The sequence below is a fragment of the Etheostoma spectabile genome, chromosome 23 (assembly GCF_008692095.1).
Source record: "Etheostoma spectabile isolate EspeVRDwgs_2016 chromosome 23, UIUC_Espe_1.0, whole genome shotgun sequence".
Taxonomy (NCBI): Eukaryota; Metazoa; Chordata; class Actinopteri; order Perciformes; family Percidae; genus Etheostoma; species Etheostoma spectabile.
The window spans coordinates 23,731,719-23,751,644 of record NC_045755.1 but is presented as its reverse complement, the minus strand read 5'-3'; the positions used below and the strand labels follow the sequence as shown (position 1 = coordinate 23,751,644).

At 47.4% G+C, this 19,926-nt stretch overlaps 1 protein-coding gene across 1 annotated transcript; it reads right to left on the bottom strand.

The window, feature by feature from the left end:
- Positions 1-1,404: 1,404 nt before the first annotated feature.
- LOC116673486 (SH3 and multiple ankyrin repeat domains protein 3-like) lies at positions 1,405-19,922 on the bottom strand (the record flags this gene model as incomplete). The annotated part of the gene is given in 15 exon segments (XM_032505842.1): positions 1,405-1,732; positions 1,734-1,861; positions 1,864-2,096; positions 4,506-5,808; positions 6,910-7,188; positions 8,746-8,936; positions 8,938-9,361; positions 10,184-10,277; positions 11,978-12,108; positions 12,808-12,825; positions 12,943-13,023; positions 15,391-15,523; positions 16,625-16,749; positions 18,100-18,182; positions 19,891-19,922. Coding segments are annotated over 15 exon segments (3,483 nt in total), but the record flags the coding sequence as incomplete, so codon positions are not given.
- Between the last annotated feature and the right edge of the window lie 4 nt (positions 19,923-19,926).

Sequence of the window (19,926 nt, the reverse complement as noted above, 5' to 3'; positions counted from 1 at the left end):
TGCCTATGGCCCCCCAATGGCTAGAAATGGTGATAGGTGTAAACCGAGCCTTGTGCATCCCCCCCCCCCCTTCTAAAGCTACAGACTCAGAAATGGCACATACTAAGGAAAGCTCATTGTAAGACTGGCTCTAGTGGCTGGAATTCAGGACCAAGGCTAAATTTTGGGAAAGGGACTTCAGATACAGTATTAGGGGACACTAAGGTCTATATAAAGAGACTTCAGATACAGTATTAGGGGACCACTAAGGTCTATATAAAGAGACTTCAGATACAGTATTAGGGGACCACTAAGGTCTATATAAAGAGACTTCAGATACAGTATTAGGGGACTACTAAGGTCTATGTAAAAGAGACTTCAGATACAGTATTAGGGACCACTAAGGTCTATATAAAAGAGACTTCAGATACAGTATTAGGGGACCAGGTCTATATAAAAGAGACTTCAGATACACTATTAGGGGACCACTAAGGTCTATATAAAGAGACTTCAGATACTGTATTAGGGGACCACTAAGGTCTATATAAAGAGACTTCAGATACAGTATTAGGGACCGCTAAGGTCTATATAAAGAGACTTCAGATACAGTATTAGGGACCACTAAGGTCTATATAAAGAGACTTCAGATACAGTATTAGGGACCACTAAGGTCTATATAAAAGAGACTTCAGATACAGTATTAGGGACCACTAAGGTCTATATAAAGAGACTTCAGATACAGTATTAGGGGACCACTAAGGTCTATATAAAAGAGACTTCAGATAGAGTATTAGGGGACCACTAAGGTCTATATAAAGAGACTTCAGATACAGTATTAGGGACCACTAAGGTCTATATAAAAGAGACTTCAGATACAGTATTAGGGACCACTAAGGTCTATATAAGAGACTTCAGATACAGTATTAGGACCACTAAGGTCTATATAAAAGCATCAAAGAGCAACATGTCATTGGACTTTAATGCCAGAATGAAATTTTTTGTGTTGAGATAAAAAGTTCAAATGTACTTTGCCTGTAAAACCTAGACTTAGACTTAGACTTCTCTTTATTAATCCGCAAGGAGATTGAAATTTCCAGCATCAGTTTTAGCAACAATACAGTGTAGAAGACACTATAAAGACCGGGTGGAGGATTAGTGCAGTGCATGTTCATAGCCATGTTCTGTGTCCCACTACAGAGAAACCTGCATAATGCTCAGTGGTTCTCTTCCAATGTGCTGTCTTTTAAAGAAGAATAACAAATTTGGTTGAGGGCTTTTACAGCTTAAATAGGAGGCACTGGATGTTAACAAACTAAATCATGGAGGTCTACACTGAAACTAAAGGCTGGACACAGACCTTGGTGCTGTCTGTCTGAGTCGATCAAAGAGCTGATAAGCCAAGATGTCTTCAAGCTGGTACTCCACGTTGTAAAAAGGTCTAAGGATTCATAGATGTTCTAGTCAAAGAGATGGCCTAGTGTCTGACCAGAGGTTATGAGGTCACAGGATGTCCAGAGGTCTGAGGTCAAGTGGAGCCATCCAGTAGCTGTCTGAGGGCCCTCTCGATGTTGATCCGGTGTCCCAGTCTGGTGACGCCCAGCTCCACGTAGTCCTCCTTGGTGAGGGCGGGGAGGTGCGAGCCTTCGATCTCGTGCTCCTGGAAGCGCTGGCGGTGCTCGGCCAGGCCCACGCTCTCCAGCCAGTCGCCCACGTCGTATTTATTCCACAAGTTAAGGGGCGCTGCCTCCACGGCCGAAGGGCCAACAGGGGCCGCTGAGGACGGGGGAGGGGCAGGGGGAGGCGTGGGGCGAGGGAGACGGGGATCGAGACCTGGTTCGTGCGCTGGCGCTCCGCATCACGAAGCGAACCTCCTTTGGTTCTGAGGGAGGCTGAGGCTGGATGACTTCAGGATGGTGAGACCGCGACCTGAGCTCAGATCTGGCCTTTCGGGGCAAGTGGTGGGGGAGGAGGCGAGCCCCATGGACCTATCGGATGGGGAGGGGGAGGGGGAGGGGCTCCGGCGGGTTACGGGGTAGCGGCTTCCTGGTCGGACGGTGTAGCTGGAGCCGTACCCCCGCTGGGAGATGGTGTGGAGTTCCCCGAGGCTGGAGAACAACCTGCAACACATCAACAGAACCTCAATGACGTGACCTTCAGCAGATGATAGTTATGTCTTGTATTCATGTCTGTCCTGACGTGCTGGACCAGGTTTTATGTTTCTGCAGAACAGGAACCTGCTGAAAACCAGTTTTTAAACTGAGTCAGGCCCGTTTTTACATTGTAATTTAATGTTACTTTTTCCAACTTTCCTGTATGATAAATACGAATGAATGAATGAATGAATGAATGAATGAATGAATGAATTAAAGTGTCTACATGGAGCTGAGCCTCGCTCTCCTGCACCCTACATCTCCACTGTGACCATTTTGTTTTAACCCTTGTGTTGTCTTCCCGTCAAAATTGAAAATCAACACTTTTGATGCTTTTTATCAATGTTTTGTCACTTTTTATGACGTTATCAACACTAAATCATTAACTTTAGTTTTGCAGTTATTTTTGGAATTTATGGTCAATAAACCTCATTTATAGGAAATTATACCTAATGTTTGAGTTAGAAAAGCAGAAATTAGGAATTATTTAGACTAAAATTAAAGGAATGGATGTTGATAATCACAGACTGGAATATGTCAACTTTTACTCAACACTATTTCAACAACACTTCAATTTGTTTTACAATGCTATAAAATAGAATAAGACCCAAAATTAATGAAAGTAGAGATTTGTACTTGGCAAAGAGCGTTGGAATCAATCATGTTATTTTGGGGAATTAAAAAGAACATTGATATAGGACAACATGAGGACAACATGGGGACAACATGGGGACAACATGAAGACAACATGAGGGCAACATGAGGGCAACATGAGGGCAACATGAGGGCAACATGAGGACAACATGAGGACAACATGAGGACAACATGGGACAACATGAGGACAACATGAGGACAACATGGGGACAGCATGAGGACAACATGAGGGCAACATGGGGACAACATGAGGACAACATGAGGACAACATGAGGACAACATGAAGGCAACATGAGGGCAACATGAGGACAACATGAGGACAACATGAGGACAACATGAGGACAACATGGGGACAACATGAAGACAACATGAAGACAAAATGAGGACAACATGAAGACAACATGAGGACAACATGAAGACAACATGAAGATAAAATGAGGACAACATGAAGACAACATGAGGACAACATGAAGACAACATGAAGATAAAATGAGGACAACATGAAGACAACATGAGGACAACATGAAGACAACATGAACACAACATGAGGAGAACATGAAGACAACATGAGGACAACATGAAGATAAAATGAGGACAACATGAAGACAACATGAGGACAACATGAGGACAACATGAGGACAACATGAAGACAACATGAGGACAACATGGGGACAACATGAGGACAACATGAGGACAACATGAGGACAACATGAAGGCAACATGAGGGCAACATGAGGACAACATGAGGACAACATGAGGACAACATGAGGACAACATGGGGACAACATGAAGACAACATGAAGACAAAATGAGGACAACATGAAGACAACATGAGGACAACATGAAGACAACATGAAGATAAAATGAGGACAACATGAAGACAACATGAGGACAACATGAAGGCAACATGAACACAACATGAGGAGAACATGAAGACAACATGAGGACAACATGAAGATAAAATGAGGACAACATGAAGACAACATGAGGACAACATGAGGACAACATGAGGACAACATGAAGACAACATGAGGACAACATGAGGACAACATGAGGGCAGCACGCTACTCCGGTGTTTCCAAGACAACTTACACGTCAACCAGAGAGTAAAAACAGCCAATCGGCTTCCTGTTTCTATTCCTATTCCTTAAACTTTTGCTCACATATTTTTAGTTTTGTAAATTAAATCTCACGTTGGCGGCGTGCATACCTCGTGTTAACAAATACAAAGCCTGACTGGCCTTGTCATTGTTGCTGAGCCATTAGTAGAGAATCATTCATTTTTGACAGAGGTGGTAAGCAAATGGTGCGTTCCAAGGTTTCATTCAACAGCCAGACAGGAAGCTCATTGTTGTCAACATTTAGTGGTTAGTCATCGGTGGAGAAGGAGCATGCTAGTTAGCTGTTAGCGAATAAAGGAATATCATCTCTTAAATGTTTACCAGAGGTAAAAACCTACGATTTACTCTCTCCATTGTCCAAACATCTGGAACAACAACAACACAAACAACAGATTCTGTTACAACTTCTGCACTCAGTAGTACTGTGAGGTCAGTAGTACTGTGAGGTCAGTAGTACTGTGAGGTCAGTAGTACTGTGAGGTCAGTAGTACTGCAGTATTTTCAGAATTAGCTGTATTTGCCAGGTAAATACAGCTAGGTTGCTCACAATGCAAACCACAAAATTCTACTTTCATTTACAGGAAAAGGCAGATTTACGTACCTGGCTCCTCCTACTGGAGACCTCCGGCCCGGGTCCAGGGGACTCGGCTCCTCCCCCAGAGAGTGACTGTCTTTGTTGAGCAGCTGCAGCCGATTGGCCAGATCCAGCCCGGAGCCCGCCCTGCCGCTCAGCTCCAGCGCCGACGCCGACCGGCTGGTCAGATCCACGGCCGAGCCCCCCCCCCCCTGACCCCCCGGTGCCGCCGGACGCCCCCCGTCGTCCGGGCTGAAGCCCCGCCGCTCCTCGCGGTCGTCCCCGCCGCCCCACAGCTTGGACCTCCTCTGGAACAGGTAGCGCGGCTGCCGCCCGCCGCCGCTAGTGGGGGAGGAGCAGAGGGGGGAGGAGGGGGAGGAGCAGGACGCGGCCGACGGGAGGAGCTCGCTGTCCGACGACTGTTTCAGCAGCGGGTCCCGGAGCGCGGAGCGCCCACGCCCGATGGGCGAACGAAGGCGTGGCTTGAGGCCGATTGGGGAGGTGGCGGGGGAGGAGGGAGAAGGGTGAGCGGCGGGAGGGGAGGAGGGGGAGGGTGGAGCAGGAGGGGAGGCCAAGGTGATGGAGGGAGGGAGCGAGCTGGGGGAGGACGAGCTGTCGTGGAGCCGTTCGTCACCTCCTTCCTCCTCATCGCCTCGTCGAACCAGAGACTCGGGACCACTCTCTCCGCCTCCCCCCTCCCCGCCTCGCCGTGGCAACAGTATAAGGGACGACGGGGGGGGAAGGGCGGGAGGAGTGGCGAAGGCAGCGGGCGGAGTCACCAGGCCGATTCTGCGGAGCTCCTCCCTCGTCTCCTCGTCGCTGGAGGACAACAGCGCCGGGGGGAGTGTGACTGTGTAAGCCCCGCCCTCCTCCTCGGAGCTGCCCACTGTGAGGCTTCTGCGCCTGTCAATCAGAGAAGGGTGACCCTCATTGGCCAGCGCCGGCAAGGGGCTGGGTCTCCAGCGCTCGGGGGAGGGGGCGGCGGGGGACGTCACTCCTCCCTCTGTCTCCGGGCGCTCCACTTGCCCGTCGGGGAATATTGGCGGGGTTGTGCGTTTGTGCCTCAGCTCGGGGCTGGTCTGGGGAGTGGTGCGCTTGGTTCGCTGCTCGGGGCTTGTCTGCGGGGTGGGGCGTTTGGACCGAGGCTCGGGGCTGCCCTGCGGCGTGGGGATAGGGGTGCGCTTGTGTCGTCCCTCGGGGCTGACGGCCGGGGTGGGGATGGGCGTGTTGGAGGCGGACGCGTGTTTCAGTCGAGGCTCGGGGCTGGGCGTGCGGGCGGTGAGCGCTCGTTCTCGTGCAGCGAGAGCCAGGGCGAGTGGAGACGAGGGGTCTGAGGCGAGAAGAGAGGTTAACAGTTATTTTTTATTAAGGATAGACTTGTATGCTTTTAATTGGGTCTTTGTCAGGGTCACACAGAATCTGCAGATGCAGTATTTTACGCAGAATTGTAAACAAATTACATTTTTTAATGAAACTCAGAATGGAGCGCTGTCAGTGAAACGCGTGATTAACGGCGTTAAGGCAAACCCATTTTAACGACGTCAATTTTTTTTATCGTAAGATTGACGTTCTTTTTGGCCTAGCAAACTTTTGCACACACAATTGTTTGGGCTTGCGAGCCGGCCAAAGAGTAGTAGCGCTAAGTTTTGAGTGGACGGCGAGCGCGAGACGACAAAATGGACGCCGATTAGATTCTGGACGGAAAGTTGAGTTTTTAAAAGTCGACAAATGTTAGATTAACGAGACCAAAGCGATCTGGACCCCCCCCCCGAGTTTTTTTCACCCTGTTATTGATGGACAACGTTGCATTGTGTGAGAGATTATTTGCTTCAAGTGAGAATGTACATATATATATGTATATATACATATATATATGTATATATACATATATATATATGTATATATACATACCAAACCCTACAGTAGGCTGTATGCCAACATTGTTTTCAATAAAAAAACATCAGAAAAAATAATGGGACAAAAAGACATCAAGAGACATTTAGAATAGATAAAAAAAATTGCCAGTAATTGCAATTAGTTGCAGGTTAATTATGAAGTTAATGTGATCAATCGTGATTAAATATTATTGACAGTTTGACAGCAGCACTATCACAATGTTAACACATCACAACTCCAAGCGGAAAAACTGATAAATTCTGCACAATATCCCTGAAAACTGTAAAAAAATATACATATATATAAACAGTGTATATATATGCTGATTCTGTTAAGTTCTGGTTATTAATTACATCTCCAACGTGCAGCTTATTTTTGCTAATTGGTACAGTCTTGTTTGGTTTTTTTCATCCTTTTTATAGTTTAAAAGGTTTTTATAATTCTGAGATTCGGATGAACTTCATGCTCTACTTCCCAGAACGTTTTATTGTGACTCTCCCGTTGTCGTGCAGAAGCCACGCCGACTCAGACTGACCTAGAGGTTTCCCCGTCAGCGGGTGGAGGAAGGTGTGAGGCGTCGGCGAGGGCGACAGGACCGGCGCCGGGGGGGGCAGCTCGCCGAGGTCGTCCATCGAATGGCTCTGAGTGAGGAGGGGCACCTGGTTCTCGGACCCGGCGCCCTCCACAGACAGGAAGAGAGAGGACCTGCGACCCTGGACCCGGGCGCGCTCCGAGAGAACCTGCTGCTGGTACAGCTCCGCCCGGCTGGGGCTGCCGCCGCCGTCCACCCTCAACAGATCCTGGTCCCGAAGTCCTGGAAGAAGAAAACCAACATTAGGAGTCCACGGCATCACGTCTGTGTCTCAGTCCTGAGCTGGTGACGGGACATTTTGAGAGCCCGGTTTTGTTTTTAGCAAGCACATTGAGAAGCAGGAATCTTTTAATCTGAGCAAACAAGATTCATTACTGAACTCAATGTATTGATTTGCTTGTTTGATATGATCCACACACACTAATAACCTCTTACATTTGTTTTTCTTTCTGTGTGCTTCCAAGTTTTTGCTGCACACTCACTCAACCGGACAGATTTGATATTTTACAGAGTGTTTCAATTCAGATTCAATCAGAGAACTGAGGTTGGTACTAGAGCCCGACCGATAAAGGATTTATAAGCTGATACCGATACCAATGTTTGGTTATTTAAAAATCCAATATGCCGATATTCCGGCCAATATAGATATTTTTTTTAAGAATCCCGAAATGCGTTACAAAACATGTACAGATTTATCTAACATTAGTTATTTGTTGTTCTCACTAAAATAGTATGATAATAATTAGCTTTATTGCCACAACAGAACGTCAAAATATATTAAAGTTCTAAAACAAAAAAAATACAAACTTAAGATATGAAACTTAAACAAAAACACATTAACAAAAAAAGAAAATCAGATTGTTGCCAACAGGGACGTTGTAGAGCGTCCTCTGGTGGACAGACTATGCAACGCCATCACTAACAGGGACGTTGTAGAGCGTCCTCTGGTGGACAGACTATGCAACGCCATCACTAACAGGGACGTTGTAGAGCGTCCTCTGGTGGACAGACTATGCAACGCCATCACTAACAGGGACGTTGTAGAGCGTCCTCTGGTGGACAGACCATGCAACGCCATCACTAACAGGGACGTTGTAGAGCGTCCTCTGGTGGACAGACTATGCAACGCCATCACTAACAGGGACGTTGTAGAGCGTCCTCTGGTGGACAGACTATGCAACGCCATCACTAACAGGGACGTTGTAGAGCGTCCTCTGGTGGACAGACTATGCAACGCCATCACTAACAGGGACGTTGTAGAGCGTCCTCTGGTGGACAGACTATGCAACACCATCACTAACAGCGCTCATAACATGGTTAACAGTCCGTTATTTTTTAAATATTAAATATTAAATATAAATTGATCATTATTAGGGAATTGGTCACTCTGGAAGCATTTGGAGACTGGCCTCAATCGGACGGAGCCCGTTTTGAAGGTTGCAAAACGCATGGCGCCCCCACAAATTTTGTCTACTACAATTGCAAGGCAACCACATTCACCATCACAGAAGGCCCGCCTCTCAATTCATCTGATTGGACAATGGGAAAAATGCCAATCATGTAGGTCGCTTTTCTGCTGAGTTTTCCCCCCTAGAGGCGGTCTAGCTGACAAACCAAAACAGGAACTCGGCAAAGTACAGACTGACTTTGACAAAACGAAATGCATTGACCACAGAATACATTGTTGTTTGGGCTCACAATATCCCATCATGCATCAGGAAATTAGACATTAAATATAACTCGTTAGAAATGAGAAAGACAAGTGCGAGCGATACTGACCCTGCTCCTCCACAGGAAGTTGTTTCAGCAAAGGTGACTTCCTCCTCTGCGGCTTGGAGGGCGGAGCCTGCTGTCCCACGTTGGCGTAAGGGTTTTCTATTGGCCGTCCCCGGCGGCGAGACAGCGGTGAGTGGCCGAGGGCGGGGCTGGTGCCGTGGAGGGACAGCGTGGACGTGTGCGTGGCGGTGTGAAGTGTGCGTGGCGGTGTGCGTGGCGGTGTGCATCGAGTGCGTGGCGGCGGCGGCGGCGTGTGCGTCGGGCTGCGGCGGCGGCGGCGTGTCCTGCAGGATGATCATCGACCGCGCCTTCCTCTGCCGCTCGGCGTGGGCGTGGCTTCGCGTCGGCGAATCGCAGAGCTCCTGGAGCCTGGGCTCCGCCCCCGGCTTGAAGCTGGAGCGGGTTAGCCCCTCCCCTCTGGCCGGGGGAGGCGGGGGGAGGAAGGACGGAGGGGGGCCGGAGTCGAGGAGGAAGAGCGAGGAGGTGGAGGAGGAGGCGGAGGGAGGAGGGGGCGGAGCCATCTGAGGAGGAGGCGGGATGAAGCTGTCTGTCAGGGAGGAGCTCCGAGGAAACCGACTCTCGTTGATCAGGGCGCTGATCCTGTCATCGTCGGGTGTGCCTGCCGTGGTAACCATGGAGACGTTAAAATTAAAGCACCCAACATTTCAAACCATAAACAAAACACAAAAATGTAGCCCGAACGTTGTGACTTTGAGTATACAGTATCAGGGGTGTCCAAATCCACAATTTGATCCAATTTTTATTGACTTAATTTGTAGAATTTTGAAAAGGAGAGGAGCTTTTCCTGTACTATACGGTAATTTCTCTGCTGTGCAACAGTAAGTCGCGTGGTTATGACACAATCGTCATTTTTACAAAAATGTCTACTCCCGAGCCATAACGTGAGATACAAGCTAACGGAGCCTTTTATACATTGTTCTGTTTCTTTAAAAACAAACAACGGACAAATAGAGTCTTTAAACGCTTCAGATGGGAAGTTATTTGGTGTCAACGTGACGTCAAAATGAATGGGAGTCAATGGGATGCTAACGGCGGGTGATGGCTCGTTAGCCTCAGAATCTCCCCATAGGAGGGACGTTTTCCGGAAGCTCGCTTAACCATTTGGTTTCTCCGTCATCTCCGACTCAGGCGGTTGCCGTGGTGTCTGGAAAAGAGCAGCTGCAGGCTACCGCTAAGCTAACGTTACCCTGTGTCTTTAGCTGCATGCTACTAGCCGGTAGGCTAAGCTACGCTTTGGCTGTTGTCGATTTTTCTATTTTTCTTCGGACGTGCGCAAGTAGGCAGGGGGTAGGAAGAGGAATACTGGGGGAATTGTCAGTCCTGCTTTGGATTTGGATCAAAATCCTGATAACCCAATACACGTGTGTGTGTGTGTGTGTGTGTGTGTGTGTGTGTGTGTGTGTGTGTGTGTGTGTCTCACCAAAGCTCTTGGTTCTGGACATTCCTCGGGGTAAAGCCATGGTGCTTTTCTCTGGAGCTGAGGGGGGCACCAGACCCTGACGCTCAAACAACGACTGCAGACACAAACACACATTAGATCCAAAAAAAAAAAGAATATTTCTGCTCATCTTAACTGAGGATTTGTAATTTAAAAAAAAGGAGTATTCCCCATCATAACGTGTGAAGTCAAGCCAGATCATTTTTCCATATTGTGCATCGGAGACTACATACGCAGGACAATCTCTTATACCAGTGGTTCCCAAACTTTTTCAGCTCAAGACCCGACAGAGAAATTTGGTGTCTCCCCCCGGGACCCAAATTTACAAAAACACACCGTGAATCATGGTAACATCTACATTTTTAAACTGTGGACAAACGACGGAACAAACCATGAATTGAAATGTATATGAAGTAGATTTATTCCAAAATAAAAGTAAACAAAAACAGAAAAGGTCTCTATTCTCCTTCCTGTGTCTCACCCCTTTCTCAACTCATATGTTCTCATCCCCTCCTCCCATCGTCCCTCAGCACCGACACCAACATCTGTTTAAATAACGCTGACTTGAATTTAATGAGGTGTGTGTGTCTGGTTGAAGATATCAACCAGCTGGTCTGGTCTAGGTTCGGTTATGAAAGTGCCCCATGCTGAGGTCACGCTGAGCTCATTCTGAGCTCATTCTAAGGTCATTCTGAGCTCATTCTAAGGTCATTCTGAGGTCATTCTGAGGTCATTCTGAGGTCATTCTGAGGTCATTCTGGGTCATTCTGGGGTCATTCTGAGTCTCATTCTGAGGTCATTCTGAGGTCATTCTGAGGTCATTCTGAGGTCATTCTGAGGTCATTCTGAGGTCATTCTGAGGTCATTCTGAGGTCATTCTGGGGTCATTCTGAGGTCATTCTGGGGTCATTCTGAGGTCATTCTGAGGTCATTCTGAGGTCATTCTGAGGTCATTCTGAGGTCATTCTGAGGTCATTCTGAGGTCATTCTGAGGTCATTCTGGGGTCATTCTGGGGTCATTCTGAGGTCATTCTGAGGTCACTCTGAGGTCATGCTGAGGTCATGCTGAGGTCATTCTGAGGTCATTCTGGGGTCATTCTGAGGTCATTCTGGGTCATTCTGAGGTCATTCTGAGGTCATTCTGAGGTCATTCTGGGGTCATTCTGAGGTCATTCTGAGGTCATTCTGGGGTCATTCTGGGGTCATTCTGAGGTCATTCTGAAGTCATTCTGGGGTCATTCTGATGTCATTCTGATGTCATTCTGAGGTCATTCTGAGGTCACTCTGAGGTCATGCTGAGGTCATTCTGAGGTCATTCTGATGTCATCTGGGGTCATTCTGAGGTCCTTCTGAGGTCATTCTGGGTCATTCTGGGGTCATTCTGAGGTCATTCTGGGTCATTCTGGGGTCATTCTGAGGTCATTCTGAGGTCATTCTGGGGTCATTCTGGGGTCATTCTGGGGTCATTCTGGGGTCATTCTGAGGTAGTCATTCTGAGGTCATTCTGAAGTCATTCTGAGGTCATTCTGGGGTCATTCTGAGTCATTCTGAGGTCATTCTGAGGTCATTCTGGGGTCATTCTGAGGTCATTCTGAGCATTTAGTCTGTTCTCTGCCAATTGGCGACCCAATAAAACGGGTCTGTGACCCATTTTGGGTCCCGACCCTAAGTTCAGGAAACATTGCCTCGTAGGAATCATGTCTCCGAGTTATTTTAGGATCATTACTGCCCTTTAATACTTGTGTGGCTGTGTAAGGTACTACAGCGTAGTCTTACGTTAATCTCAGCCTGCGTGATTCGCCGGCTGGTCGGTCTCTGTTTCACCGTCGCCGCTCTGAAGTCGTCGGACGGACGGGCCCTGAGAACCACTTCCTGTTGACCCCCGGCCAACATCTCATCCAGTTTCTCTGGAGGGAGGAGGCATGATTAACAAAAACAAAAACAAAAAAACAAGACAATACAAAGCGAAGAATAGGGATGACCACAACAACAACATGACATCACAACACGAGTCAGCAGGGCCGTAGCCGGGATTTTAGGTCTTTTTTTTAACTGCAGATGGAAAGTGACTTGGAGTTAAATCTGGTGCAAAACTTATATTTTAAGGTTTGAGATGGTTTTTTTAGTCCGTGTCATAATAACAAATCGAAACTGAAATGAGCAACAAACCAAAAATCACCCAAAATCTGAGTTTTCTGTTGCACGACTAAAACAACTTTTGAATGTACAGTGCATGTTTCACCAAAACAAGTTCCTTCCCGAGGCAGTTTACTACATAACGTGTCACACTGAAATCTGTGGAATCCATGACATAATAAAGTTTTCTCATTACAAACAATAACAGAAGATGGGAATCATTTCAGAAACATAGCTATCCATGATTGATTGATGCTAACGTTAGCTCAAAACGCCATGCAACTGACGGCGCGTTGGTGCGTTTGACGCTAACTCGCTACTAGCTACGGCCCGGGCTGTGACATCACCGACACGCCACGACATCATGCCACGAGAGCGACATTACTGCCGCTGCAGTGTTACATCACAACGACAACAAACGACACGTTAAAACAAAAGGCAGCACGACGACGTCGTCAGATGTGACTCACCGAAGCGTCTCCTCCGGGCTGCAGACAGAGCAAAGGTCAACAACACACACTCACACAGTTGGAATCAACCCTGCAGTGTGTATGCGCGCGTGTGTGTGTGTGTGTGTGTGTGTGTGTGTGTGTGTGTTGTGTTACCTATGTCCTCCAGGTCGGCGGTCATGGACTTGGATCGGAGTGTCAACGAGGTGCTGGGGGCTCGTTTTGGAGGGGGAGGAGCTACAGGACAAGACAAGACAAGAACCAATCAGAGCAGGGTTAGTGAGTACAAACGAACACTGAACTTAACGCGTTTTTGTGACAACTACAGACTGCAGTAAATATTAAAATCCCCCTCTTGACACGTTTTGAAGTAACGTAGACTGTTGTGGTTTGGGGTTTTTGTTTGGGTTCATTTGACCCTTTTCTTTGGCCTCCCTTGTGTTCTTGTCTTTGTTTTCTCTCTGGTCTGATGTTGCTGGTCCTGTGCCTGTTTTTATTCTACTTCCTGTTTTATTTTCTGATGGGTTGGTTTCCTGTCCTGTTTTGTCTTGTCTAGCTTCACTTTGTTTGTGTGATTGTCCTGCCCCGCCCTGATGTGATTCACCTGATGTCTCACCTGTTCCCCTTTACCTCGTTACCTCTTGTACCTAACCTCTGTGTTTCCCTTGTCTTGTGCCAGATCGTTTTGTCCCCATGCCGTATGAAGTCCTGTTCGTCTGCCTGCCTGTTTACTCCGTCTTCGTGAGAGTTGTGTCGCATCTTCCCTGTGAGTTAATCCTGTTGTTCCTTGTGCAGTTTCTTTGTCTTTGTTTTCTTCGTTTTTTGTTCCTGGATTTGCCAGCTACTGTTGCTCCCTGTGTTTGCCTTATTCTTCTGTTAATGAACTCCTGTTTACCCCCGCCTGCCCGCCCGCCTGCCCGCCTGCCTGCCGTCCTCATCTCTGCATTTGGGTCCAATCCTCCCTCACCCGTAACAGTAGACTGACTGTATTCAGTACAGTTGACCTTTGAACTGCCACTCGCTAAAGAAACACTTCCAGTTTCATGAATACAATATATATATATATATATATATATATATATATATATATACTTGTCATTTTAGACTCAAAACCCACCTGTTCCAGCTTGCTTATTTGTAAATACACTGTTCCTGTCGTTTGTTTTTCCATGACTGTTTATATTTCTCTGTTCCCTGTATCTGTCTTTTATTGCCTGTAGAGCGACCTCGAGTGCTTAGAAAGGCGCTGTTAAATAAAATGTATTATTAATATTATTATCATCTTCATTTGTTCCTCTCACATCCCCAAACACCCGCGTTTATTTCCTGTGTGAATCCGGAGACTTTGATTGATGCGACTACAGCGTTTGACAATGGAGGGAAGTCCCGACGAGACGACTGGAGCAGCAAAAAAGCAAAATTACACTTAATCTGTGCTTCTCATAGCACTGTTGTCTGTATCAAGTGATTAATATGTAATCAGGAGTCGCTAAATATCACCACTTGTTGAATAAATGCTTTGAAATGGCCGTTTTTTTATTTTTATTTTAAGATTCATGACGGCTCGGCGTGTCATCCTGCGCGCGTTGATTATGTTACAGCATTTATCTTTAATAAAGGGTCAATAAAGTTAATGGTAATTAGAGCAGTTGAATATTTTAACACTTTGAATTTTCATTCTTTAACAGATTTAACACTGTACGCCGTTGCAGACTGAAGTCATGAAACGGCGTATGTATGACAGGTAAATGCCAATATTGGCGTGTTATCAAGACGCAAACTTTTTAGCGCATTCAACGCCGTATGGCCTTGAATGCAGCTTTAAGGAGTCCCCCCCCCCCCCCCCCCCCCAGCCCCCCCCCCCTTGCACCCCCCCCCCCCCCCCCCCCATAATGCAGCTTTAAGAGTCCCCCCCCCCCCCCCCCTGCTGGAGATCAGATATAATGCAGCTTTAGAGAGCCCCCCCTGGTGGAGATCAGATAATGCAGCTTTAAGGAGTTCCCCCCCCCCCCCCCCCTGCTGGAGATCAGATATAATGCAGCTTTATGGAGTCTCCCCCCCTGGTGGAGATCGGATATAATGCAGCTTTAAGGAGTCCCCCCCCCCCCCCCCTGCTGGAGATCAGATATAATGCAGCTTTAAGGAGTTCCCCCCCCCCCCTGCTGGAGATCAGATATAATGCAGCTTTAAGGAGTCCCCCCCCCCCCCCCCCCCCCTGCTGGAGATCAGATATAATGCAGCTTTAAGGAGTCCCCCCCCCCCCCCTGCTGGAGATCAGATATAATGCAGCTTTAAGGAGCCGCAAAGATTAATGGCAACTATTTTTAATCAATTAATCAGTTTAAGTAAAACTACTCTGATGTCAGCTTGTTAAATGTGAATATTTTCTAGTTTCCTGTGTGACAGTAGACTGAATATCTTTGACTTGTGGACAAAAGACATTTAAGGACGTCGTCCTGGGGCTTTTTGGGAACACTGAGCCACATATTTCACCTTTTTCTGACATTTAGAAACCAAATTGACACTGAAAATAATTTGTAAAAGTTATAAACCCCCCCCCCCCCCCTCCCTGCACCTATTGAGTAGATAAAACCTGAGTTGTACCTTTCTTCCGGATCAGGTTGGATTCAGATTTCCTGGAAACGGACACGACCTTCATCAGCAGCCGACTCCCGCCCTGTCGGATCAGAGAGACGACCTGCCGGTGTCCCACCTTCACCACGTCGGCCCCGTTCACCTGGACACACACACACACACACACACACACACACACACACACAGCTGTGTCACACAGCTTTCGTAGCAGCGATCTAATGATGCCACGCAATTATCTATTTCCTTATTTTTTTAATCATGCTGGTTTTATTTTATTGTCACAGACCTAAAAACACTGAAGTTATGTACATTACTTCCAGCTAAATGTCTGCATACTTTCTCCTTTCACATGTATTTATGATCTGTTGTTGTCCCACAGAATCTTTCCTGCATGCACCAAAAAGTATAAGGACTGATATAAGTAAAAATAAATAGCAAAATAATAAAACTTCTTCATTTGCACATTTTTATTTACAGCCTTCTATGATGATATTTACTGTACATCATATGCTGTATATTAACTTATTGGGAGAAAACGGGTATTTCTATGTATGCACTGTTAGAAAAATCCGTAGAAAGACGGGCTAATGTACTGTGTTAATATGAAGGAATGAATTTTTACAGGTGTTTTTCCCGTATTTAGATTTTTGGATGAAAAGAAAGGTCCGTCTAAAGCTAGAGGATACACTTTTATTTTTTGAATTTAACAGAAATGTCCATAAACTTAACGGAGAAGGTGCTGGTCATTTTCTGCCAGGACATGATCAGTTTTTCTACGGTTTCAGACATTTTGCACCCCCCCATTTGGCCGAAATGGCACGATGCTCGTTTCCTAACGCCTCTGCGAAGCTTCGACTCCTTTAATCGAAGCATCCAATATTCTTCGGGGTCACCCCTACTTCTTAATGTACTTTATATCTGGATAAATCATACATCATCTTCTATGTATTTGTGTCTTTTGATGCCACATATTAACCCTCATGTTGTCCTCGGGTCAAATTAGACTAGTTTTTTAAGTAAAAAACAAGATATTTGTCACAAAAACAGGGACATCAAAATAAGAGCTGAAAATGTCAATATTAAAAATATCAAAAAACTTTTGGAAAAAACATCAAAAAAAGCACCTACAACATTGAAAAAAGTGACAGAAATGCGATAATAATGTTGAAAAAAAAGTGACAAAAACTGTTTTTTTCATGGTTGACGGGAAGACAACACGAGGGTTAAGTGGACTGGTGCGTACCTCTATGAGGAAGTCTCCAGTGCGTAGCCCCGCCCTCCAGGCCACGCCCCCCTGGTCCACAGACTCCAGGTACTGGAGGGCGGGGAACGCCGGAGTAGGGGCGAACTCCTCGATGGGGGTCTCGGCTTGAAAAAGAGACAGAGAGAAGATGGGGAGGCGGGACATATATTTAAATGGCTGAAAATGTAACTTTTAAGGCCTCATACAGGTTATCAGGGTTGGGCTTCGTTTGGTTTTTAACATTTCCGATTCTTTCTTCCGAGTCCGGTTCTTAACAAATCCAGTTCCATCCATCCATCTTCATCCGCTTATCCGGTATCGGGTCTCGGGGGCAGCAGCTCCAGCAGGGGACTCCAAACGTCCCTTTCCCGAGCCACATCAACCAGCTCCGACTGGGGGATCCCGAGGCGTTCCCAGGCCAGGTTGGAGATAGAATCTCTCCACTTAGTCCTGGGTCTTCCACGAGGCCTCCTCCCAACTGGACGTCCTTCCACCTAGTCCTGGGTCTTCCCCGAGGCCTCCTCCCAGCTGGACGTCCCTCCACCTAGTCCTGGGTCTTGCCCGAGACCTCCTTCCAGCTGGACGTCCCTCCACCTAGTCCTGGGTCTTCCCCGAGGTCTCCTCCCAGCTGGACGTCCCTCCACCTAGTCCTGGGTCTTCCCCGAGGTCTCCTCCCAGCTGGACGTCCCTCCACCTAGTCCTGGGTCTTCTCCGAGGCCTCCTCCCAGCTGGACGTCCCTCCACCTAGTCCTGGGTCTTCCCCGAGGCCTCCTCCCAGCTGGACGTCCCTCCACCTAGTCCTGGGTCTTCCCCGAGGCCTCCACCCAGCTGGACGTCCCTCCACCTAGTCCTGGGTCTTCCCCGAGGCCTCCTCCCAGCTGGACGTCCCTCCACCTAGTCCTGGGTCTTCCCTGAGGCCTTCTCCCAGCTGGACGTGCCTGGACCTCCTCTCTAGGGAGGCGCCCAGGAGGCATCCTCAACAGACGCCCATTCATCCATTCATCCATCCATTCATCCATCATCCAAACATCCATCCATCCATCATCCATCCATCCAAACATCCATTCATCCATCCAAACATCCATCCATCCATCCATCCATCCATCCATCCATCCATCATCACCATCCATCCATCCATCCATTCATCCATCCATCCTTCATCCATTCACCATCCAAACATCCATCCATCCATCCATTCATCCATCCAAACATCCATCATCCATCCATCCATCTATCCATCATCCATCCATCCATCCATCCATCCCTCAATCCATTCATCCCTCCATCCATCCATCCCTCCAAACATCCATCCATCCATCATCCATCCATCCCTCCAAACATCCATCCATCCATCCCTCCAAACATCCATCCATTCATCCATTCATCCATCCATCCATTCATCTATCCTTCAATCCATCCATCCTTCCCTCCATCCCTTCTTCCATCCCTCCTTTCCTCCCTCCCTCCGTTTCTACCTTTAGCTCCTCTGAGGACGAAGCCGAATCCCTCGCTCTCTCTCTTCTGCAGCACGGCCGTCTTCTCCTCGATCACGTAGTCACTGACAGGAGACACAAGCACGATGTTGTTACCATACGCGGTTAATTGGCGGCTCGTTAGCGATTCGGCAAATGGCCGAATCGCTAACGAGCGTGGAGGATTCATCAGGGTCGACCACCTGCTGATACGATTGGCTTGTTCATAGTTGATAAATACAGATTTGTATGTACTTAAGCGCAGGGCTGTAGGACTCGAGTCCGGTCTTGGACTCGAAATCCGGACTCAAGACAACCGTTTTTCTGTGGTCTCGGACTTGTCTCGGACTCGCTAGTATTTGGACTCGGACTTGTCTCGGTCTCGGCCGCTGGTCTTGCCCAAAATGGCTTCTGGTCTGGACCGAGTCCAGGTGTCTTTATTGTGTTGATAATAATATTGGAGGGAAAGGGAAACCCAAAATGATTGTCTTGATACTGTCGTGCATAAGACCTTTATTCTGTCCTGGACTCGGTCTTGTCTTGGACTCGAACCTCTTTGGAATTTCTCTTGACTTGGACTCGACTAGTCCTGGTCTTGGACTTGTCTTGGACTCAGCTAAGGTGGTCTAGACTACAGCCCTGCTTAAGCGTGTACTAAATGAGGCCCCTGGAGGTGCACTGCATGCAGGAGGTGTACTGATGGAGTATTACCTGTAGGAGGTGTACTGATTGAGTATTACCTGTAGGAGTATTACCTGTAGGAGGTGATGGAGTATTACCTGCAAGAGGTGTACTGATGCAGTATTACCTGCAAGAGGTGTACTGATGCAGTATTACCGCAAGAGGTGTACTGATGCAGTATTACCTGCAGGAGGTGTACTGATGCAGTATTACCTGCAAGAGGTGTACTGATACGACCTGTAGGAGGTGATGGAGTATTACCTGTAGGAGGTGTACTGATGCAGTTTTACCTGCAAGAGGTGTACTGATGCAGTATTACCTACAGGAGGTGATGCAGTATTACCTGTAGGAGGTGTACTGATGTAGGAGGTGTACTGATGGAGTATTACCTGTAGGAGTATTACCTTTAGGAGGTGTACTGATGGAGTATTACCTGTAGGAGGTGATGGAGTATTACCTGTAGGAGGTGATGGAGTATTACCTGTAGGAGGTGTACTGTAGGAGTATTACCTGTAGGAGGTGATGGAGTATTACCTGCAAGAGGTGTACTGATGGAGTATTACCTGCAGGAGGTGTACTGATGGAGTATTACCTGCAGGAGGTGATGCAGTATTACCTGTAGGAGGTGTACTGATGTAGGAGGTGTACTGATGGAGTAGTACCTGTAGGAGGTGATGGAGTATTACCTGTAGGAGGTGTACTGATGGAGTATTACCTGTAGGAGGTGATGGAGTATTACCTGCAGGAGGTGTACTGATGGAGTATTACCTGCAGGAGGTGATGCAGTATTACCTGTAGGAGGTGTACTGATGTAGGAGGTGTACTGATGGAGTATTACCTGCAGGAGGTGATGCAGTATTACCTGTAGGAGGTGTACTGATGTAGGAGGTGTACTGATGGAGTAGTACCTGTAGGAGGTGATGGAGTATTACCTGTAGGAGGTGATGCAGTATTACCTGTAGGAGGTGTACTGATGGAGTATTACCTGCAGGAGGTGATGCAGTATTACGTAGGAGGTGTACTGATGGAGTAGTACCTGTAGGAGGGTGATGGAGTATACCTGTAGGAGGTGTACTGATGGAGTAGTACCTGTAGGAGGTGATGGAGTATTACCTGTAGGAGGTGTAGTTGTCGTAGGATCCTACAGTA